The sequence below is a fragment of the Lissotriton vulgaris genome, chromosome 2_1, assembly GCF_964263255.1.
Source record: "Lissotriton vulgaris chromosome 2_1, aLisVul1.2, whole genome shotgun sequence".
In the NCBI taxonomy this organism is placed as follows: Eukaryota; Metazoa; Chordata; class Amphibia; order Caudata; family Salamandridae; genus Lissotriton; species Lissotriton vulgaris.
In genome coordinates this window covers 16367118-16388567 of record NC_141687.1, presented here as the reverse complement: position 1 = coordinate 16388567, position 21450 = coordinate 16367118, and the positions used below count along the sequence as shown (strand labels likewise).

At 56.8% G+C, this 21450-nt stretch overlaps 1 protein-coding gene across 1 annotated transcript in view; it reads left to right on the top strand.

Annotated features, from left to right (window-relative positions):
* Positions 1-21450, top strand: part of LOC147729472 (unconventional myosin-X-like) — a 763954-nt gene that overhangs the window by 382307 nt on the left and 360197 nt on the right. The window contains exons 9-11 of the mRNA XM_086954339.1: positions 1796-1899; positions 5851-5980; positions 10349-10467. Of these exons, the coding sequence (XP_086810465.1) occupies positions 1796-1899; positions 5851-5980; positions 10349-10467 (353 nt within the window). The remainder of the gene's footprint in view (positions 1-1795; positions 1900-5850; positions 5981-10348; positions 10468-21450) is intronic.

Below are 21450 nucleotides of genomic sequence, written 5' to 3'. Positions count from 1 at the left end.
CGAGGACACCATTGCGGAAGGGTCCAGTCTGCGACCTGTCATGGCCCTGCGATGGTTTCAGGGATGGATCCACATCGTTCCTTCCACGCTGGCAGATGTGTGGGATGCACAGAGGGTGGTTCTCTTTGCCCCTCTGAGAAAGGAGTATCGACTGTCAGAGACGCGATGGCTGTGCTATGGTCAGTCGAGACATGTCCTCAGGGAACGCATGTCTCTAGAAGAGGAGACGTCAGAAGTCTCCCCGCTGGAAGGTAGACTCCTAGATGGTGATTTGGAAGGAAATTGATCATCAATTATATATCAATCAATCAGGGAATTTTTAGGCGCGCTATTCACCCAAGAGGGTCTCAAAGTGCTGGTGGTGGAGGGGGAGGGGGCGAAGGGGGGCTCTGAGTCAGCCTAAAAGCCAGGTCTTGTATATGGAACGGTAATGAGTCGCACACCCCCTCTGTGAAATTGCAGGCTGCATGGGAGCATGACCAAGGGGGGATGGATGAGGGTGGCTGGCGGCAGTGGCATAACGAAACTTGAGGGGGCTCCTCTGCAGGGTACGTTGAGGGGCCCCCTCCGGACTCAATCTGGAGCTCTCCAGCCAAAGTGCGGTGCTGAGTTTGTTCCATGAGCGTTAGAGGGTCCCCCGCACCGAGGGTGGCCGTGTTCAGCCCCTGGCTGGCGGGAAGCTCTAAAGTTTCCAGCAGCAGGGGCAATAGGTGAGTGTCCCCCTGATCCAACTTAAGTCCACACACCGGGCCTACTATACCGGCACCTTGCTATGTAGGACCGGCAGGACGGGAGGGGCAGATAGCCTGGTGGGGGTCCACTTTTTTATACACACTCTGGAACTGTCCCCATGTACGCGTCTTCTGAGAGGCGGCTGGGAGTCCTCTGGAGGAGGCATCGGGACGACCCCTTAGGGTTGCTGACAGGACTGGCACTGCTGGGTATATGCTGGTTAGGGGTAGGCAGAATTTGCGTAGTTGCACTACGCAAAGCTCCGCAAAACAGTAAAAAATCTCTGCGAGCACGCAAAAGTTCCACGAACATGCAGTATTGCTTGTTCCGCCGTTCGTGATGCTTTTTTCCTGTTTGCGTGCTCGGGGAGAAATAGCTCGCAAACGCGCATTTTCAAAGTGCGAACAAGCAAAAAATTCTGCGAAGCCGCAGATCGTGGATTCTTGGGCACTTCTGCGTTCTCCGTGGAATGCGAAATTACCCAAATTCCGCAAGCGGAACAGAATTTACCGCCCAGGCCTACTGGGCATAAGGGCCCGACAGATCCTTTCCGCTATCAGAAACTATTGGTAAATCCGGGTTGGTGGCAAAATGGGACACTACCCAGAAATGGGGTCTGGCACCCCCCTAGGCGCAGGACCGGGTGCTCAGAGTGGAATATTCTATACTCCAGGAAAACGAAGTCTGCACAGGAAGAGGCGGGCAGGGGAGGTTTGATCAAACGTGGGGAGGAGGGGACACAATGTGGAGTGAGAGCGGAGAGGGGTGACCAAGCCCAGACATAGGCTGGGAGGGCGGGGGTCACGTAATTCAGCAGCCCCTACACATACAGATACAGTGCGGGGGGTATGCATGGGGGGGGGGGGGGGGAGCGTAGACGGGAGGGGGTGAGCCTGGTGAACTTTGATTCGGGGGCTTGCAGAGCCCGGACTCTGGGGTGTTCAGAGATGTTGTGATTTGTGTGTTAATGTACTTGTCGTAATGCGTAAAACAGTACAAATATTTTAAAAAACAACCAGTGTCCTGTAAGGCGAGTGTGTAACTCTGTCTCTTCCCCCTGCAGAAGCCTTGTCCCTGTCGGAGCCCGAGGCCTACCACTACCTCACGCAGTCTGGGTGCGTGTCCGACGAGAACCTCGACGACCTGGACATGTACAATAAGGTTATGGTGAGTCCGGATCTGGTGCTGCTGCCCCATCCCTGCCCCCCCGAGGAGTCAGACCCTGCAATGCAGCCAGACTCCTCCCAACAGGGATTCCTGTCCCTGAAAGGGGGCTGGGCTCTTCATAGCGAACAGGCTCCTCCCACCAGGGTTCTGCATTAGATGCGGGCCCCTCACAGTGAACAGGCTCCTCCCACCAGGGGTCTGCATTAGATGCGGGCGCCTCATAGTGAACAGGCTCCTCCCACCAGGGGTCTGCATTAGATGCAGCGGGCCCCTCACAGTGAACAGGCTCCTCGCACCAGGGGTCTGCATTGGTTTCCCCTAGTGAGGTTCACCCCCAGACCTGTTTCACCCTCCTGGGGTCACACTAGTGAAGTACACCCCCAGACTGGTTCACCCTCCTTTGGGTACACCCCAGACCTGTTTCACCCTTCTTGGGTCTCACTAGTGAAGTACACACCCAGACCTGGTTCACCCTCCCTGGGTCTCACTAGTGAGTTACACCCCAGACCTGTTTCACCCTCCCGGGTCTCACTAGTGAGTTACACCCCAGACCTGTTTCACCCTCCCGGGTCTCACTAGTGAGTTACAGCCCAGACCTGGTTCACCCTCCTTGGGTCTCACTCATGAGGTACACCCCCAGACCTGGTTCACCCTCCTTATGGTCTCACTAGTGAGGTACACGCACAGACCTGGTTCCCCCTCCTTGGGTCTCACTAGTGAGGTACACCCCCAGACCTGGTTCACCCTCCTTATGGTCTCACTAGTGAGGTACACGCACAGACCTGGTTCCCCCTCCTTGGGTCTCACTAGTGAGGTAGACTCACAGACCTGGTTCCCCCTCCTTGGGTCTCATTAGTGAGGTACACTCACAGACCTGGTTCACCCTCGTGGGGTCTCAGTCGTGAGGTACACCCCCAGACCTGGTTCACCCTCGTGGGGGGTCTCAGTTGTGAGGTGCACCCCCAGACTTGGTTCACCCTCCTGGGGTCTCAGTTGTGAGGTGCACCCCCAGACCTGGTTCACCCTCCTGGGGTCTTGGTTGTGAGGTACACCCCCAGACCTGGTTCACCCTCCTGGGGTCTCATCATGAGGTACGGCCCCAGACCTGGTTTTCCCTCATCGGTCTCACCGATGGGGATACACCCCAGACCTGGTTCATCCTCCTTGGGTCTCACTGGTGAGGTACACCCCCAGACCTGGTTCATCCTCCTTGGGTCTCACTGGTGAGGTACACCCCCAGACCTGGTTCATCCTCCTTGGGTCTCACTGGTGAGGTGCACCCCCAGACCTGGTTCATCCTCCTTGGGTCTCACTGGTGAGTTGCACCCCCAGACCTGGTTCATCCTCCTTGGGTCTCACTGGTGAGTTACACCCCCAGACCTGGTTCATCCTCCTTGGGTCTCACTGGTGAGTTACACCCCCAGACCTGGTTCATCCTCCTTGGGTCTCACTGGTGAGTTACACCCCCAGACCTGGTTCATCCTCCATGGGTCTCACAAGTGAGGTTCACCCCCAGACCTGGTTCCCCCTCCTTGGGTCTCACTAGTGAGGTTCACCCCCAGGCCTGGTTCCCCCTCCTTGGGTCTCACTAGTGAGGTTCACCCCCAGACCTGGTTCCCCCTCCTTGGGTCTCACTAGTGAGGTTCACCCCCAGACCTGGTTCCCCCTCCTTGGGTCTCACTAGTGAGGTTCACCCCCAGACCTGGTTCCCCCTCCTTGGGTCTCACTAGTGAGGTTCACCCCCAGACCTGGTTCCCCCTCCTTGGGTCTCACTAGTGAGGTTCACCCCCAGACCTGGTTCCCCCTCCTTGGGTCTCACTAGTGAGGTTCACCCCCAGACCTGGTTCCCCCTCCTTGGGTCTCACTAGTGAGGTTCAACCCCAGACCTGGTTCCCCCTCCTTGGGTCTCACTAGTGAGGTTCAACCCCAGACCTGGTTCCCCCTCCTTGGGTCTCACTAGTGAGGTTCAACCCCAGACCTGGTTCCCCCTCCTTGGGTCTCACTAGTGAGGTTCAACCCCAGGCCTGGTTCCCCCTCCTTGGGTCTCACTAGTGAGGCACACTCACAGACCTGGTTCCCCCTCCTTGGGTGTCACTAATGAGGCTCACCCCCAGACCTGGTTCCCCCTCCTTGGGTGTCACTAGTGAGGTTCAACCCCATACCTGGTTCCCCCTCCTTGGGTCTCACTAGTGAGGTTCACCCCCAGACCTGGTTCCCCCTCCTTGGGTCTCACTAGTGAGGTACACCCCCAGACCTGGTTCCCCCTCCTTGGGTCTCACTAGTGAGGTACACTCACAGACCTGGTTCCCCCTCCTTGGGGCTCACTAGTGAGGTACACTCACAGACCTGGTTCCCCCTCCTTGGGTCTAACTAGTGAGGTACACCCCCAGACCTGGTTCCCCCTCCTTGGGTCTCACTAGTGAGTTACACTCACAGACCTGGTTCCCCCTCCTTGGGTCTCACTCGTGAGGTACACTCACAGACCTGGTTCCCCCTCCTTGGGCTCTCACTAGTGAGGTACACCCCCAGACCTGGTCCATCCTCCTTGGGTCTCACTGGTGATTTACACCCCCAGACCTGGTTCAGCCTTCTTGGGTCTCACAAGTGAGGTTCACCTCCAGACCTGGTTCAGCCTTCTTGGGTCTCACAAGTGAGGTTCACCCCCAGACCTGGTTCAGCCTTCTTGGGTCTCACAAGTGAGGTTCACCCTTCTTGGGTCTCACAAGTGAGGTTCACCCCCAGACCTGGTTCAGCCTTCTTGGGTCTCACAAGTGAGGTTCAACCCCAGACCTGGTTCCCCCTCCTTGGGTGTCGCTAGTGAGGTTCACCCCCAGACCTGGTTCCCCCTCCTTGGGTGTCGCTAGTGAGGTTCACCCCCAGACCTGGTTCCCCCTCCTTGGGTGTCGCTAGTGAGGTTCACCCCCAGACCTGGTTCCCCCTCCTTGGGTGTCGCTAGTGAGGTTCACCCCCAGACCTGGTTCCCCCTCCTTGGGTGTCACTAGTGAGGTTCACCCCCAGACCTGGTTCCCCCTCCTTGGGTGTCACTAGTGAGGTTCACCCCCAGACCTGGTTCCCCCTCCTTGGGTGTCACTAGTGAGGTTCACCCCCAGACCTGGTTCCCCCTCCTTGGGGTCTCACTAGTGAGGTTCACCCCCAGACTTGGTTCCCCCTCCTTGGGGGTCTCACTAGTGAGGTTCACCCCCAGACCTGGTTCCCCCTCCTTGGGGTCTCACTAGTGAGGTTCACCCCCAGACCTGGTTCCCCCTCCTTGGGGTCTCACTAGTGAGGTTTACCCCCAGACCTGGTTCCCCCTCCTTGGGGTCTCACTAGTGAGGTTTACCCCCAGACCTGGTTCCCCCTCCTTGGGGTCTCACTAGTGAGGTTTACCCCCAGACCTGGTTCCCCCTCCTTGGTTCTCATAGATAGGATACACCCCAGACCTGGTTAACCCTCCTTGGCTAAAGCCCTGGGGGACAGTGATCTGGTTCCAGGAGCTCTTCTGTAGCCCTTCATCTAGTCACAGCTCACGCTCACTATACCAGGAGCTCCTGTGCACTGGGGCACCAGGTCTAAGCTCACGGGGGGATGTCACATGATGCCAGGATCTCTTGTGCACTGGGGCACCAGGTCCCAGCTCACAGGGTGGGTGCATCTGATGCCAGGAGCTCTTGTTCCCTGGGGCACCAGGTCCAAGCTCACAGGGTGGATGCATCTGATGCCAGGAGCTCTTGAGCACTGGGGCACCAGGTCCAGGCTCACTGGGTGTGGGCACATGATGCCAGGAGCTCTTGTGCACTCAGATACCAGGTCCCAGCTCACGGGGTGCTGTGATCTGATCCCAGCAGGATCTGTTTCTTGAACCCAGACTCACAGCGGACTCCGCCTCTCTCACTTGTCCTGGTGCAGTCGGTTCCAGCTCTTGTGTTTAACCCTTTACCTCTTTCTGTGCAGACGGCGCTGAAGGTGATGGGCTTCAGTGAGGAGGAGATTCGAGATATCTTCAAACTTCTCTCGGGCATCCTGCAGCTGGGCAACATCCAGTTCATGACAGCAGGGGGCGCCCAGATCACCACCAAAGCAGGTGAGTACTGAGGCAGGTTAGACCTGGGGCAGGTTAGACCTGGGGCAGGCGAGACCTGGGGCAGGCGAGACCTGGGGCAGGCGAGACCTGGGGCAGGCGAGACCTGGGGCATGCGAGACCTGGGGCATGTGAGACCTGGGGCAGGTGAGACCTGGGGCAGTGTTTGGGGCAGTTGAGCCCTGGGGCAGTGTTTGGGGCCGGTGAGAACTTTGGAAGGTGACCACTGGGGCAGTGTTTGGACAGGAGAGCACTGGGGCAGTGTTTGGACAGGAGAGCACTGGGGCAGTGTTTGGACAGGAGAGCACTGGGGCAGTGTTTGGACAGGAGAGCACTGGGGCAGTGTTTGGACAGGAGAGCACTGGGGCAGTGTTTGGACAGGAGAGCACTGGGGCAGTGTTTGGACAGGAGAGCACTGGGGCAGTGTTTGGACAGGAGAGCCCTGGGGCAGTGTTTGGACAGGAGAGCCCTGGGGCAGAGTTTGGACAGGAGAGCACTGGGGAGTGTTTGGACAGGAGAGCACTGGGGAGTGTTTGGACAGGAGAGCACTGGGGCAGTGTTTGGACAGGAGAGCACTGGGGCAGTGTTTGGACAGGAGAGCACTGGGGCAGTGTTTGGACAGGAGAGCACTGGGGCAGTGTTTGGACAGGAGAGCACTGGGGCAGTGTTTGGACAGGAGAGCACTGGGGCAGTGTTTGGACAGGAGAGCCCTGGGGCAGTGTTTGGACAGGAGAGCACTGGGGCAGTGTTTGGGGCAGGAGAGGACTACGGCAGTACTGGGGGGCAGGTGAGCCCTGGGGCAGTGCTGGGGGCAGGTGAGCCCTGGGGCAGTGCTGGGGGCAGGTGAACCCTCGGGCAGTTCTAAGGGCAGGGGTTGTAGTTTGTTTCTTGAATTGCTGTTTGCTGAGACGCCTTTAAGGGGGGTGGGCTGATTGACAGGGGTTGCAGTATGTTCTTCTGTTGCCTGCTGAGATGCATTGAGGGTGGGGCTGATTGACAGGGGTTGTAGTATTTTCTTCTGTTGCCTGCTGAGATGCACTGAGGGTGGGGCTGATTGACAAGGGTTGTAGTTTGCTCTCCTCTGGGATGCATTGTGGGTGGGGCTGATTGACAGGGGTTGCAGTGTGTTCTTCTGTTGCTTGCTAGGATGCCTTGAAGGGGGTGGGTGATTGATAGGGGTTGTAGTTTGCTCTCCTGCTGTTGCTTGCTGAGATGCATTGAGGGTGGCTGGGAGCTGCTAGACCGGGGTTGTAGTTTGCTCTCCTTTAGTGGCTTGTTGAGATGCGTTGAGTGTGGGAGGGGGTGATTGACAGTGGTTGCAGTTTGTTCTTCTGTTGCTTGCTGAGATGCATTGAGGGTTTGTGGGGGATGATTGACAGGGATTGCAGTTTGTTCTTCTGTTTGCTGAGATGCATTGAGTGTTGGTGGGAGGATTGGCAGGGGGTGTAGTTTGTTTTTCTTATGCTTGCTGAGGTGCCTTGAGTGTGGGAGGGGGTGATTGACAGGGGTTGTAGTTTGCTTTCCTGCTGTTGCTTGCTGAGATGCCTCGGGGGTTTGGTGATTGGCAGGGGTTGCAGTATGTTCTTCTGTTGCATACTGAAATGCCTTGAAGGAGGGTGGGTGATTGACAGGTGTTGCAGTTTCTTCTTCTCTTGTTTGCTGAGATGCCTTGTGTGTGGGAGGGGGTGATTGACAGGTGTTGCAGTTTCTTCTTCTGTTGCTTGCTGAGATGCCTTGAAGGTGGGAGGGGTGATTGACAGGTGTTGCAGTTTCTTCTTCTCTTGTTTGCTGAGATGCCTCGAGTGTGGGAGGGGGTGATTGACAGAGGTTGTAGTTTGCTCTCCTGCTGTTGCTTGCTGCGATGCCTCTGGTGGGGTGATTGGCAGGGGTTGCAGTATGTTCTTCTGTTGCATACTGAAATGCCTTGAAGGAGGGTGGGTGATTGACAGGTGTTGCAGTTTCTTCTTCTCTTGTTTGCTGAGATGCCTCGAGTGTGGGAGGGGGTTATTGACAGAGGTTGTAGTTTGCTCTCCTGCTGTTGCTTGCTGAGATGCCTCTGGTGGGGTGATTGGCAGGGGTTGCAGTATGTTCTTCTGTTGCATACTGAAATGCCTTGAAGGAGGGTGGGTGATTGACAGGTGTTGCAGTTTCTTCTTCTCTTGTTTGCTGAGATGCCTTGTGTGTGGGAGGGGGTGATTGACAGGTGTTGCAGTTTCTTCTTCTGTTGCTTGCTGAGATGCCTTGAAGGTGGGAGGGGTGATTGACAGGTGTTGCAGTTTCTTCTTCTCTTGTTTGCTGAGATGCCTCGAGTGTGGGAGGGGGTGATTGACAGAGGTTGTAGTTTGCTCTCCTGCTGTTGCTTGCTGCGATGCCTCTGGTGGGGTGATTGGCAGGGTTTGCAGTATGTTCTTCTGTTGCTTACTGAAATGCCTTGAAGGAGGGTGGGGTGATTGACGGGTATTGCAGTTTCTTCTTATCTTGTTGGCTGAGATGCCTTGAGTGTGGGAGGGGGTGATTGACAGGGGTTGCAGTTTCTTCTTCTCTTGTTTGCTGAGATGCCTTGACACTGGGAGGGGGTTGCAGTTTCTTCTTCTGTTGCTTGCTGAGATGCCTTGAAAGAGGGTGGGGTGATTGACAGGTGTTGCAGTTTCTTCTTCTGTTGCTTGCTGAGATGCCTTGAGTGTGGGAGGGGGTGATTGACAGGGGGTTTAGTTTGCTCTCCTTCTCTTGTTTGCTGAGATGCCTTGTCACTGGGAGGGGGTTGCAGTTGCTTCTTCTGTTCCTTGCTGAGATGCTTTGAAGGGGGTGGAATGATTGACAGGGGTTGCAGTATGTTCTTCTGTTGCTTGCTGAGATGCCTTGTGTGTGGGAGGGGGTGATTGACAGGGGTTGCAGTATGTTCGACGGATACGGTCGACCACGATATACTGCTGTTACGATTGGCGGAGATAGGCATCCAGGGCCAGGCCTTGGAGTGGCTGCAATCGTACCTGACCCAAAGGACTCAGAAGGTGGCGCTAAGGGATGTCTCTTCTTCACCTAAAGCCCTTAGCTGTGGTGTCCCCCAGGGCTCAGCCCTGAGCCCACTCTTATTTAATGTTTACCTTGCTCCACTCTTCACGTTGATTGCCAACTGGGGGATCAAGGCAATCTCATACGCCGATGACACCCAGTTGGTGTTCCCATATTCAGAAGTGTCAGAGGCATCCTTTCTGAGCTTTAAGGGGTGCCTACAAGATGTGGCCTGCTGGATAAACACCAATAAACTAAAACTTAATGCTAGTAAGACAGAGGTGATCTTTTTCGGCAAAGGCCCCCCCTCCACCATCTGATCTGTGGTGGCCGGCAGAGATGGGACAAGCCCCCTCGCCCAGCCATTCATCAAGAAATCTAGGGGTACGGTGGGACGACAAGCTGTCCTTTGAATCACACATCCAGCAAGTTGCTGGCTGCTGTATGAGTAAGTTGAGGAATCTTCGTAAGATTCTTCGACTCTTACCAGCTAGCTGCCGTAAAACTGTAATCCACGCCACAGTTACATCTAGGCTGGATTACGCTAACGTTTTGTATTTGGGCTTACTGAAGTATCTTATACAACAACTGCAACTGGTCCAAAATGCGGCTGCGAGACTCTTAATGAGGATTCCCTTCAAGCACTCAGTCTCTCCGCACCTCCTCTCCCTTCACTGGTTACCAGTTGCAAGCAGAATAAAATTTAAAGCACTCACCTTGGCCTTTAGATCTCTATTCGGTAACTGCCCAAATTACCTGAAAGCCCGACTACCAAGGTACGCTCAAGCCCGCTCCCTTAGATCCAACAACTGCGTCCGTATTGCAGCCCCCAGAGCGAAAAGAGCCAGGTTAGGTGGACGAACTTTCTCGGCCAATGTGGCGACATTATGGAACACGCTGCCCCCTGCTATCCAACAGGCCCCATCCGAAGCCTGTTTCAAGCGTTTGCTGAAAACCTGGCTGTTTGCCCAGCCACGCTAGATGTCTCTCTCCTGCATTCTCCCCACGGTCACAACATTGTTCCTACAGCGCCGGGACACCTCCTCGTGAGGTAGCTGATCGCGCTTTATAAGACGCCGTATTATTATTATTATTCTTCTGTTGCTTGCTGAGATGCCTTGTGTGTGGGAGGGGGTGATTGACAGGGGTTGCAGTATGTTCTTCTGTTGCTTGCTGGGATGCTTTGAAGGGGTGGAGTGATTGTCAGGGGTTGCAGTATGTTCTTCTGTTGCTTGCTGAGATGTCTTGAGGGCGGGCGCTGGCCGGATTGGGGTACAGCCTGTCTCCCTCTCACTCCCCTTGAGTCCTCTGCAGCTGCCCCAGCAGGCCCCCCAGTGACCCCTTCTTTCTTCTCCCCAGTGGTGGGCACGGCCAGTGACCTACTGGGCCTGGACTCCTTCCTGCTGTCCGAGGCGCTGACCCAGCGCTCCATGATCCTGCGAGGAGAAGAGATCAGCTCCCCCCTGACCGTGGAACAGGTAAGAGGGCTCACTGGGCCTGCAGGCCCCCCGTCTTGTTTGGGGGGGCTCCTTTGTGCCCATTAGTGAGGTCTACTTCTCTCTCTACCTCGCTGCCCCCACCCCTTCCTTCTGTCTGTACCCCTGGACTTTTCGCCCCCCTCCTTTCTCTACTGCCCCCCCCCCGTCTCCCTGACAGGTGTTCTATCTTAGGCACTCAGAACGGCTTTTGCCCATCCCTTCTCATGCCTCTCGCATGTCGAGCCTCTTGGGAGGGTGAAGCCGGGGTCTTGATCGCGAGTGCCCCACTGAAGTCCATATAGGTGAACTGTTTTGGGGCGGGAGAAATGTTCCAGACAAGGCCACCGCAGGGGGGGGGGGAGGATTTCACACAGTCCATTGTTGCGCGGCGGGGCGCAGGTCATATATGCCTCAGGTACGCTTTAATTAAGACAGTGAGACTGCAATTACACTCACGGCCGGAGGACCACGAGCGGTCTCCGGCCCCTTTATTTATACCCTCGGGACGAGCCCGCCCCGAGCGGTGTAGGAATGCGTGTGAATGGCAACAATATATGAGAGAGCCCGGGTGGCTCTCTACATCCCTCCTATCTTTCAGTTCCTAGTTCTCAGCTTCTCTCAGTTCAGGGAGAGGTATACACAAAGTCTCTCAGCTGCTGACTCGGCACAGGATTTGGTCGGAGACCATACCTCTGGTTCCGGGTGTGAGGGGATGTTACGACCCCATCCGGGGTTCCCTCGGTCGCTTCAGCAACGATGGGCTGGCTAACCAACCTGGGGCTATCAGCAACTCCTGGGCGGACTTGCCTGAGCGACTCGGGTATAGTGCTTCTCCCTTGAGGAGTCGGGGACTCGTCTTGACGCCCCGACTCCTCAGAGCTCACCTCCGCCTCGGTGGTCTTTTTGAAGCTGGAAATGTTCCTAGTAACTGAGTGTTGTCCTTTCCGAGCCGTGACCATAGTCCCTTGCATGTGCACAATGACCCACGGCTCTGACTCAAAGGGCATCTGGAATTTCCACCCGGGGTGTCGGTCTTTGATCACCACCCGGTCTCCACCTTTAGCTGAGGTTCCTGGGCTCTTCGGGCCTCACTGGCCTTCTGGTTGGTGGTTGCTCTCCTCTCCTGGACGGCGGCATCATCTGCTCCATGGGCACTTACGTCGGATCTACTAGAATACTGTCTCGAGGGGCTCGCTTGAACAGGAGATGAGCCAGAGCACACTTAGTGGTGATATGAGGAGTCTGACGGTACGCACCAAGAAATTGGTCCAGGGCTGATTCAGTATCTTTCCCGTTATCTACGGCGATGCGCAGAGCGCGGTTGATTGTCCTCATCAGTCTTTCTACTTCCCCGTTCGCTTGGGGCCATAGCGGGGTGATCTTCCTGTGGCGCACTGCTAGGTTCTCAAGGTACTCCTGGAACTCCTGTCCCTAAAGGGGGTCCGTTGTCAGACTTAACCTCTTCTGGCAGCCCCATCATTGTGAAGGCTCGATCCAGGACTCTCTTCACGTGTGTGAAGGCTGTTGATGTGACGACTTCGACCAGGGAAACTTCGAGAACGAGTCAACCATGACCAGCATGTGACGTCCGTCCGGGAAGCTCCTGAAGTCTACACTACATGTGTCCACGGAGTTGTGCACTGTTCTTCGGTGATCGCTGGTGCTGGGTCTCCCCCTGTGATCGTGCAGGCATGGCACTGCCGCACCATCTCTTCTACCATGGAGTCCATGGCCGGGAGCCAAACTTTGTCCCTCAACCTTTCTTAGGTCTTGGCCATTCCTTGGTGACCAACGTGGGCCAGCGCGAGGATCCTACTTTATAGGCTTTCTGGGACCACAATGAGATGTCCCCTCAGGATGACTCCTCCCTCCCCCATACTGAGTTTTCTCCGAGCATGCCACAGCTGTTTACGAGCATGGCTGACCTCCGGCTGGAGGACGCGAGCACCATCCATCAAGTGGGCCCAACCGTTGTTCTCCAAGGCTCCTCGAACTCTGGAGAGTGTGTGATCTTCTAAGGTGGCCTGGCCGATCTCTTTGAGCGTCATGGCCTTCGGACATGCCCCTTGCGATACCATGTGGACAAACGCTTCCTTGCTGCAGACATCCGCTGACTGGTCAACTGGTGTCCGCGACTCCGGGTGTCGAGACAGGTAATCAGCCGGGTTGTGTGCCCCTGGGCGGAAAACCACCTTGAAGTTGTTTCCTTGCAGCTGCATGGCCCATTGTTCAATCCTCGGGCGCTAGTTGGGAGGAGCCGGCAAAGTGCGGGAGCAAAGGCTTGTGGTCGTTCACGACGATGAACTCTTGGCCGCACAGATATAAGAGAAAATGCTGGCACGCCCACTTGATCGCCAGCGCCTCCTGCTCGATCTGGGCATATCTGGTCTCAGTCTCAGTGTCAGTGAGGGCTTTGCTGGCGTAGGCAACTGGCTTCAACACTTCTGGACCATGTTCCTGGAGAAGGACCACCCCAAGGCCCACAGGGCTGTCGACGACTAGTTCTGTTCTGCGCCATTGATGGAAGTAGGCCATTGCGGTCTTGTCCAACAGTCCCGCCTTGATGTCTTGGAAGGCCTTGTTGGCCGCCAGCTTCCATTCCCACTTGTGCTCCTGACGCGTGAGCGCACGCAGCGGCTCGGATATGGCTGCCAGATTGGGAATAAACCGTTCACAGTATGTGGCCATGCCGAGGAAGCTCCTCACCTCTGTGGGGTTGTGAGGGGTGCTGGCCGGTCAGATGGCTTCTGCCTTCTTCGGATCCACCAGGAGTCCTTCACGGGTGAACGTATAGCCGAAGAAGTCCATGCTCTCCTGGTAGAACAAACAGTTCGACTTGTGAAACGTTAGCCCTCAGTCCACTAGCCTTTTCAGCACAGCCCTGAGGTGCGAGTGATCTTCCTCGAGCGTGGTGGAGTATACGAGGATATCATCGCTGAGGTTGATCACACCTTGCAGACCCGACAGTGCTTCCCGGATGACATTTTGGAAGACTTCAGCGGCTGAGGACCCTCCGAATCTGAGCCTCTTGTATCTGCATAGGCCCACATGCATCAAAAAAGTGGTAATGTACCGGCTTTCCGGCTCCAGTTCTAGTTGGTGGTAGCCGGCGTTCAGGTCTAGCTTGGAGAACCACTTTGCTCCATTTAAATCGGCCACAATGTCATCCATAGTGGGGGTGATGTGGCGTTCCCTCTTCACCGCTGTATTTGGTAGTCGCATATCGACACAGTCGAATGGCTCCTGGTTGCTTGGGCTTGGGTGCCACGACCAGCGGGACACCCACAGGGTAGGCCCAGATACCATTTCGATCACCCCTAGCTCTTTGAGCTTCCAGAGCTCCTCCTCCACTTCTGGACGTAGGTTGAGGGCACCCGACGGTGCCTGAGTGCCACTGCTCGCACGGAAGGGTCAATGTGGAGCTTGAACCTTTTGCCTTTGACTTTCCCCAGTCCTTTGAAGAGAGCCGGAAACTCCTCTAGCATCGCCTGCGCATGGGACTCATGAACTTGATTGGCGAAGAAGACAAGCCCTAGGTCTTCAGCTGTGTGGCAGCTGAGCAAAGTACCCTTCTTGCCCTCCGTGATGTCGAACTTCGCTTCGGTGGAGTAGTTCCCGCTTGAGACAGTGGTCTGAATGACGCCCCGGAGAGGGAGGTGGTCCGTACCCCCGTAAGTGCAGATCTTGGCGGTAGACGGCGAGAGAAAAGGAGGTCGCAGTGATAGGCGATCATACTGGTCGGAGTCCATCACATTGACGGAGCCCCTGTGTGTCTGAGGGCTCGTACGTCAGTGCCTTCGATGGAGATGGAGCACATGGGAGGCAGCCTTCGACGAGTCCCCGTCCGGCTGATGTAGGACACCACGAATACTTTGTCGTCGTATTCATCCTCATACATGGGTCATCGCTCCTGGGGCTGGTTATCTGGCACCTGCAGTGGGTCATCAAGGGAAATATGGCGAACGTGCTGGCACACGCTTCTGGGCCTTGACATGGTGGACCGAAACTTTCCCACCTCGGCACACTAGCATAATGGTTTAGCCTTCCGCACCAAGAGCATGTTTTTACCTTCGCCCCGCAGACAGCTGTCGTAGTGTGATCTTTGCCACAGCATCTGCACGGTCCACCTGGTGGTGGTCTAGGCACCTGGCGAAGCATCGGGGGGAGTCTCTGGATGGCATCCACCTTCTCCTCCTTGATTGGCGGGTGCCTGGGCGTCGGTGATGCGGCGACCAGTGTGTGCAGGGCGGCTTCCATCTCTTCTGCCCTGGCGTCCGATAGTTCGAGTTCGTGTGAGTGGGCTAGGATCAGAATCTCGTCCAGTGATATCCCAGGTTTCCAGAGGATTAACTTCCGTAGAAGATTTGAGCGGCATCCTAAGATAATCTGGTCCCGCATTTCGTCCCTCCGGTCTGTGAAAGGGCACGTGCTAGCCAGCCGGCGTAGTCTCGCGTAGAACATGTCGACGGATTCGGTTTCAGTCTGCCACTCCAAGTTGAACTTCTCGGTCATGATTGAGCTGTGGGTCGAAGTGCCTGTTGAGCGCAGCGACCACCGCCTCGTAGTCGTCATCAGTTCTGGTGTTGGGGAGTGTCTCAAACAGATCATAGATCTCTGCGCAGCCGTAGTAGATGAGGAATGACCTCTTGACTGTCCCATCAGTTTCACGGGTCCCCTTGAAGTAGTGGTTGAGCCGTCCGACCCAGGCCTTCCATCTTGGCGCAGCCGTTGCAGGGTCCATGGCCTCACAGAAAGGGGTTAGTGGTGCGACTGCCGTGTGGGTGTGCACTGGAGGTGGAGGATTGGCAGCAACCGCCGGATTGCGCCCTCCATCTTGCTGGGCAATGCTTGTTTTCTTTGGCTGACTTCTCTCTTTCTTCCTGTGGGACCAGGGGCACTCTTCCTTAGTTGGAAGACACATAGGGCCACTGCCCTGAGGGGCTGGAGCAGTAAAGGCTTGTTGAGGCAGCCGGTGCAGCAGTCCACGCAGACAGCGGAAGGGACAGCCCCAGATTCGGGGCCTCGCTGCTCCTAAGCCGCTGTGCAGGAATCCAGGTCGGTAGTCCTCCTGCGGTGACAGCGCAGTGGGGAGGCAGGGGCAGAGACTGTGAGGAGAGGCGTGCGGGTGGGGCAGCAAGCACTCACCCCCCTTGCCGATCCTCACACCAGCGAGCCCGTCGGCCGAACACGCTCCCGATGGACAGGGAGGCGTGTGGGCGGCCTCAAGCTGGTGGAGCACAGCGGCTGCAGTCGACGGCAGACACCACAGTGGTCCCGCACACCAGGCCGCACAGAGCGATGCGGGTGGGCTCCGCGGTCTCCATCCCACTCTTCACTTGGCACCTCCGAGAGCCGAGCAAACGCGGGTGGGCACCGCATGCTCTCCGATGGACGGCACCGAAGGTAGGCGGGCACACATGGGGTGCGACCGGCCTCGTCGCCAATGTTGCGCAGCGGGGCTCAGGTCATATAGGCCTCAGATACGCTTTAAATAAGACCTAGTGAGACTGCAATTACACTCTTGGCCGGAAGACCACGAGCTGTCTCTGGCCCCTTTATTTATACCCTCTGAACGAGCCCGCCCTGAGGGGTGTAGTAATGCGTGTGAATGGCAACAATATTTCAAAGAGCCGGGTGGCTCTCTACCGTCCATGGAAAACATTTTGTATGTTTGGGAATAATTTCCGGATGTTTTTCTCCTTCCTAAGGAGGATGAGTTAATGCCACCCTGCCTCTTCTCAGACTTTACAGCAACAGTCTTTCACCCCAGCAACTCCTCACCGTGCTCTCCTGTTCCTTTCTGCCTCTGTCGGTCCATTATCCACCCCTCTCATCCAATATCTGTCTCCGCCTCTGTCGGTGTATTATCCACCCCTCTCATCCCCTGTCTGTCTCCGCCTCTGTCGGTCTATCATCCACCCCTCGTATCCCCTGTCTGTTTCCGCTTCTGTCGGTGTATTATCCACCCCTCGTATCGCCTGTCTGTCTCCGCCTCTGTCGGTCTATTATCCACCCCTTTCATCCCCTGTCTGTCTCCGCCTCTGTCTGTGTATTATCCACCCCACGTATCCCCTGTCTGTCTCGGCCTCTGTTGGTCTATTATCCACCCCTCGTATCCCCTGTCTGTCTCGGCCTCTGTCGGTCTATTATCCACCCCTCTCATCCCCTGTCCATCTCCGCCTCTGTTGGTTTAATCTCCACCCCTCTCATCCCCTGTCTGTCTCCGGCTCTGTCAGTCTATTATCCACCCCTCGTATCCCCCGTCTGTCTCTGCCTCTGTTGGTCTACTATCCATCCCTCGTATCACCTGTCTGTCTCTGCCTCTGTCTGTGTTTTATCCACCCCTTTCATCCCCTGTCTGTCTCCGCCTCTGTCAGTCTATTATCCACCCCTCGTATCCCCTGTCTGTCTCCGCTTCTGTCGGTCTATTATCCAGCCCTTTCATCCCCTGTCTGTCTCTGCCTCTGTCGGTCTATTATCCACCCCCTTTCATCCCCTGTCTGTCTCCGCCTCTGTCGGTCTATTATCCACCCCTCGTATCCCATGTCTGTCTCCGCCTCTGTCGGTCTATTATCCACCCATCGTACCCCCTGTCTGTCTCCGCCTCTGTTGGTGTATTATCCACCCCTCGAATCCCCTGTCTGTCTCCGCTTCTGTGGGTCTATTATCCACCCCTTGTATCCCCTGTCTGTCTCCGCATCTGTCCGTGTATTATCCACCCCTCGTATCCCCTGTCTGTCTCCGCCTCTGTCGGTCTATTATCCACCCCTCTCATTCCCTGTCTGTCTCTGCCTCTGTCTGTCTATTATCCACCCCTTTCATATCCTGTCTATCTCAGATTCTGTCGGTCTATTATCCTACCCTCTCATTCCCTGTCTGTCTCCGCCTCCGTCGGTCTATTATCCACCCCTTTCATCCCCGGTCTGTCTCCGCCTCTGTTAGTCTATTATCCACCCCTCGTATCCCCTGTCTGTCTCCGCCTCTGTCGGTCTATTATCTACCCCTCGTATCCCCTGTCTGTCTCCGCCTCTGTCGGTCTATTATCCACCCCTCGTATCCCCTGTCTGTCTCCGCCTGTGTCGGTCTATTATCCACCCCTCTTATCCCCTGTCTGTCTCCGCCTGTGTCGATCTATTATCCACCCCTCTTATCCCCTGTCTGTCTCCGTCTGTGTCGGTCTATTATCCACCCCTCTCATTCCCTGTCAATCAATCAATCACAGCATTTATATAGCGCGCTACTCACCCGGAGGGTCTCAAGGCACTTGGGGAGGGGGGTCCGCTACTCGAACAGCCAAGTCTTGAGCTGGTTCCTGAAGGCGAGGTGGTCTTGGGTCAGGCGGAGGTGGGTCGGGAGGGAGTTCCACGTTTTGGCGGCGAGGTAGGAGAAGGATCTTCCTCCTGTGGTGGCTCTTCCGATGCGGGGGACAGCGGCGAGGACGTGGTTGGTTGATCAAAGCTGGCGTGTGGGAGTGTAGAAGTTGAGGCGGCTGTTGAGGTATCCTGGGCCTTGGTTGTGTAGGGCTTTGTGTGCGTGGGTGAGGAGTCGGAACGTGATTCTCTTGTTGACCGGGAGCCAGTGCAGGGGTCTCAGGTGTCCGGAGATGTGGCTGTATCGGGGGATGTCCAGGATGACTCTTGCTGAGGCGTTCTGGATTCGCTGGAGTCTCTTCTGGAGTCTGGCAGTGGTTCCGGCGTAGAGGGAGTTGCCGTAGTCCAGTCGGCTGGTGACGAGGGCCTGGGTGACCGTCTTCCTGGTCTCGGTGGGGATCCACCGGAAGATCTTACGTAGAATGCGCAGGATGTTGAAGCATGACGAGGAGACGGCGTTGACTTGTCTGGTCATGGAGAGGGAGGAGTCCAAGATGAAGCCCAGATTGCGTGCGTGGTCTGTTGGTTTGGGTGCGCTGCCCAGGGCGGGGGGCCACCAGGATTCATCCCAGGAGGAGGGCGAGGATCCCAGGATGAGGACTTCCGTCTTGTCGGAGTTCAGTTTCAGGCGGCTGTTCTTCATCCACTCGGCTACCTCTTTCATCCCCTCGTGTAGGCTGGCTCTGGTGGTGGCGGGGTCGTTGGTGAGGGAGAGGATCAGCTGGGTGTCATCGGCGTAAGAAATGATGTTGAGGTTGTGTTGGCGTGCGATTGCTGCAAGGGGGCTCATGTAGACATTGAAGAGGGTGGGGCTGAGCGAAGAGCCTTGAGGAACGCCACAGATGACTTTGGTGGCTTCTGATCTGAACGGGGGGAGGCGGACTCTCTGAGTCCTTCCAGGGAGGAAGGAGATGATCCATTCTAGTGCCTTCTCTTGGATTCCGACGTTGCTGAGGCGCTGCTCTAGGGTGTGGTGGCAGACAGGGTCGAAAGCCGCGGAAAGGTCCAGGAGGATGAGGGCCGCTGTTTCCCCGTTGTCGAGCAGGGTTCGGATGTCATCAGTGGCAGCGATGAGGGCGGTCTCGGTGCTGTGGTTGGCCCGGAAACCGGACTGCGAGTGGTCGAGGGATCCATTCGTCTCGAGGAAGGCGGCCAGCTGTTGTTGACGGTCTTCTCGATGACTTTGGCCGGAAACGGGAGGAGCGAGATGGGGCGGTAGTTTTTGAGTTCGGTGGGGTCCGCTGAAGGTTTCTTCAGTAGAGCGCTGAGTTCGGCATGCTTCCAGCTCTCCGGGAAGGTTGCTCTGTCGAAGGAGGTGTTGATGATGTCACGCAGGTGGGGCGCGATGATGGAGTCGGCCTTGTTGAAGACGTGGTGAGGGCAGGGGTCGGTTGGAGACCCAGAGTGGATGGAGTTCATCGTGCGTAGGGTTTCCTCGGTGTTGATCGGGGTCCAGGCGCGGAGGGTGGTGGTGGGGGGTGCAGGTGCTGCCGTGGGGTGCGTTGGCTCTGTGCTGAAGCTGTTGTGTATGTCCGCGATCTTGTTGTGGAAGTAGGAGGCGAGGGAGTTGCAGAGGTCTTGTGATGGGGTGATGTCGTTGTTTCCGGCGCTGGGGTTGGAGAGCTCTTTGACGATGTTGAAGAGTTCCTTGCTGTTGTGGGCATTGTTGTCCAGTCGTTTCTTGAATGCTGTTTTCTTGGTGGTGTGGAACAGTTGGTGGTGTTTTCGAGTGGCGAGCTTGAGGGTGGTCATGTTGTCTGGTGTTGGGTCTCTGTGCCAGGCTCTCTTGAGGGCTCGGCAGTTCCTCTTGGAGCTCTTGAGTTCGTCGGTGAACCATGGTGCTTTCTTACTGCCGGGTCTGCTGGGCGGGGTGCTCAGTGGGGCGAGGTCGTCTGCGCAGTTGCTGATCCACTTCGTGAGGTTGTTGGCAGCCTGGCTGGGGTTCGCTGAGCTGGCGGGGGGTCCTGGCTCAGGGAGGCGGCGAGCTGGTCGGCTGTGATCTTGTTCCATCTTCTGCGTGCAACATATTGCTGGTGGTGGTGGATCGTGTTCTTCCTGTAGCTGAAGTAGACGCAGCTGTGGTCCGTCCAGTGGAGTCCGGTGGCGTGGCTGAAGGTGATGTCCTTGCTGGAGGAGAAGACTGGGTCGAGTGTGTGTCCGGCGTAGTGGGTGGGGGTGGTCACCAGCTGCTTGAGACCGAGGGTGGCGAGGTTGTCCAGCAGGGTGGCGGTGTTGCGGTCGTTGTTGTTCTCCTGGTGGAAGTTGAGGTCCCCGAGGAGGATGTAGTCAGCCGAGGGGAGAGCGTGCGGGCTGATGAAGTGGGCGATGTCTTCGCTGAATTGTGTGCGTGGTCCCGGGGGTCTGTAGATGAGGGTGCCTCTGAGGGTGGTCTTGGGGTCGGTGTGGATCTGGAAGTGCAGGTGTTCGGCGGTTGTGAGGGTGTCGTCGGAGTTGCTCGTGATGCGGATGGTGTTCCTGTGGATGATGGCGATGCCTCCTCCGGTCTGGTTGCCGCGGTCCCTCCGGATGATCTTGTAACCGTCTGGGATGGCGATGGCGATGTCGGGCGCTGAGGAGGCGTTCATCCAGGTTTCCGTGAGGAAGGCGACGTCTGGTGATGTTGTGTCGAGGAGGTTCCAGAGCTCCACGGCGTGTCTCTGGACGGAGCGGGTGTTGAGCAGGATGCACTTCAGGTGGTTGCTGCTGGTTCTCGGCTTGGTGGGTGTGGGTGCGGTGCAGGTCCGGATGCAGGAGAACTTGCAGGAGTGGCACCTGAAGGGTTCGTGGGTGCGCCTCGGGGTGGCTCGGTAGCATCCAGGGATCCCGCCTGTGTTGAGTGCGATGAGTTCGGTTGCGTCGTAGGTCAGTCGGGTCGTCTTGGGTCGGTGGGGGCCAGCGGTCCTGGCAGTGGGCGCGGTCCAGGCGCGGACGGGCGCAGACGGGCTTACCTTTGGTGCGCCTTCGGCGCACAATCGGCGCGCCTGCTGCGCGTCAACTCTGCGCGTACGCACGGTCGCCATTTATGGCGAAGTGGGAGGGAGGGAGGAGCAGCTGGGAGGCGGGAGCGGGGAGGGCACAGAAGGAAAAGGGGGCGTGGCCACACGCACGGCGGCGGGAAGTGGGGAGCAGGCGGGGGGCACAGGGGCAGAGAGGGAAACGGCACTGATCTTACAATATGGGAGACCGTATGAGAAACAGGCAATCAAAACAAACAATAAGGGGGAAAGTACAGTATAATGCCAAAAAACGAAAGAAAAGCAGTCAATCACAAGTACAAGCACGTTATTACGGCGGGGGGAGGGGTCGTCAGAGCGGGCTCAGCGAGGCTGAGGTCAGAAGCGGGGAGGAACGCACACGCTACAGCTGGTGGCCGTTCGGCGCGGGGTGTCCTGAGAACAGGTCACCCCCGCACCGCGCCTGTCTGTCTCCGCATCTGTTGGTCTATTATCCGACCCCTTTCATCCCCTGTCTGTCTCCGCCTCTGTTAGTCTATTATCTGACCCCTTTCATCCCCTGTCTGTCTCCGCCTCTGTTGGTCTATTATCCATCCCTCTTATCCCCTGCCCGTCTCCGCCTCTGTCGGTCTATTATCCACCCCTCGTATACCCTGTCT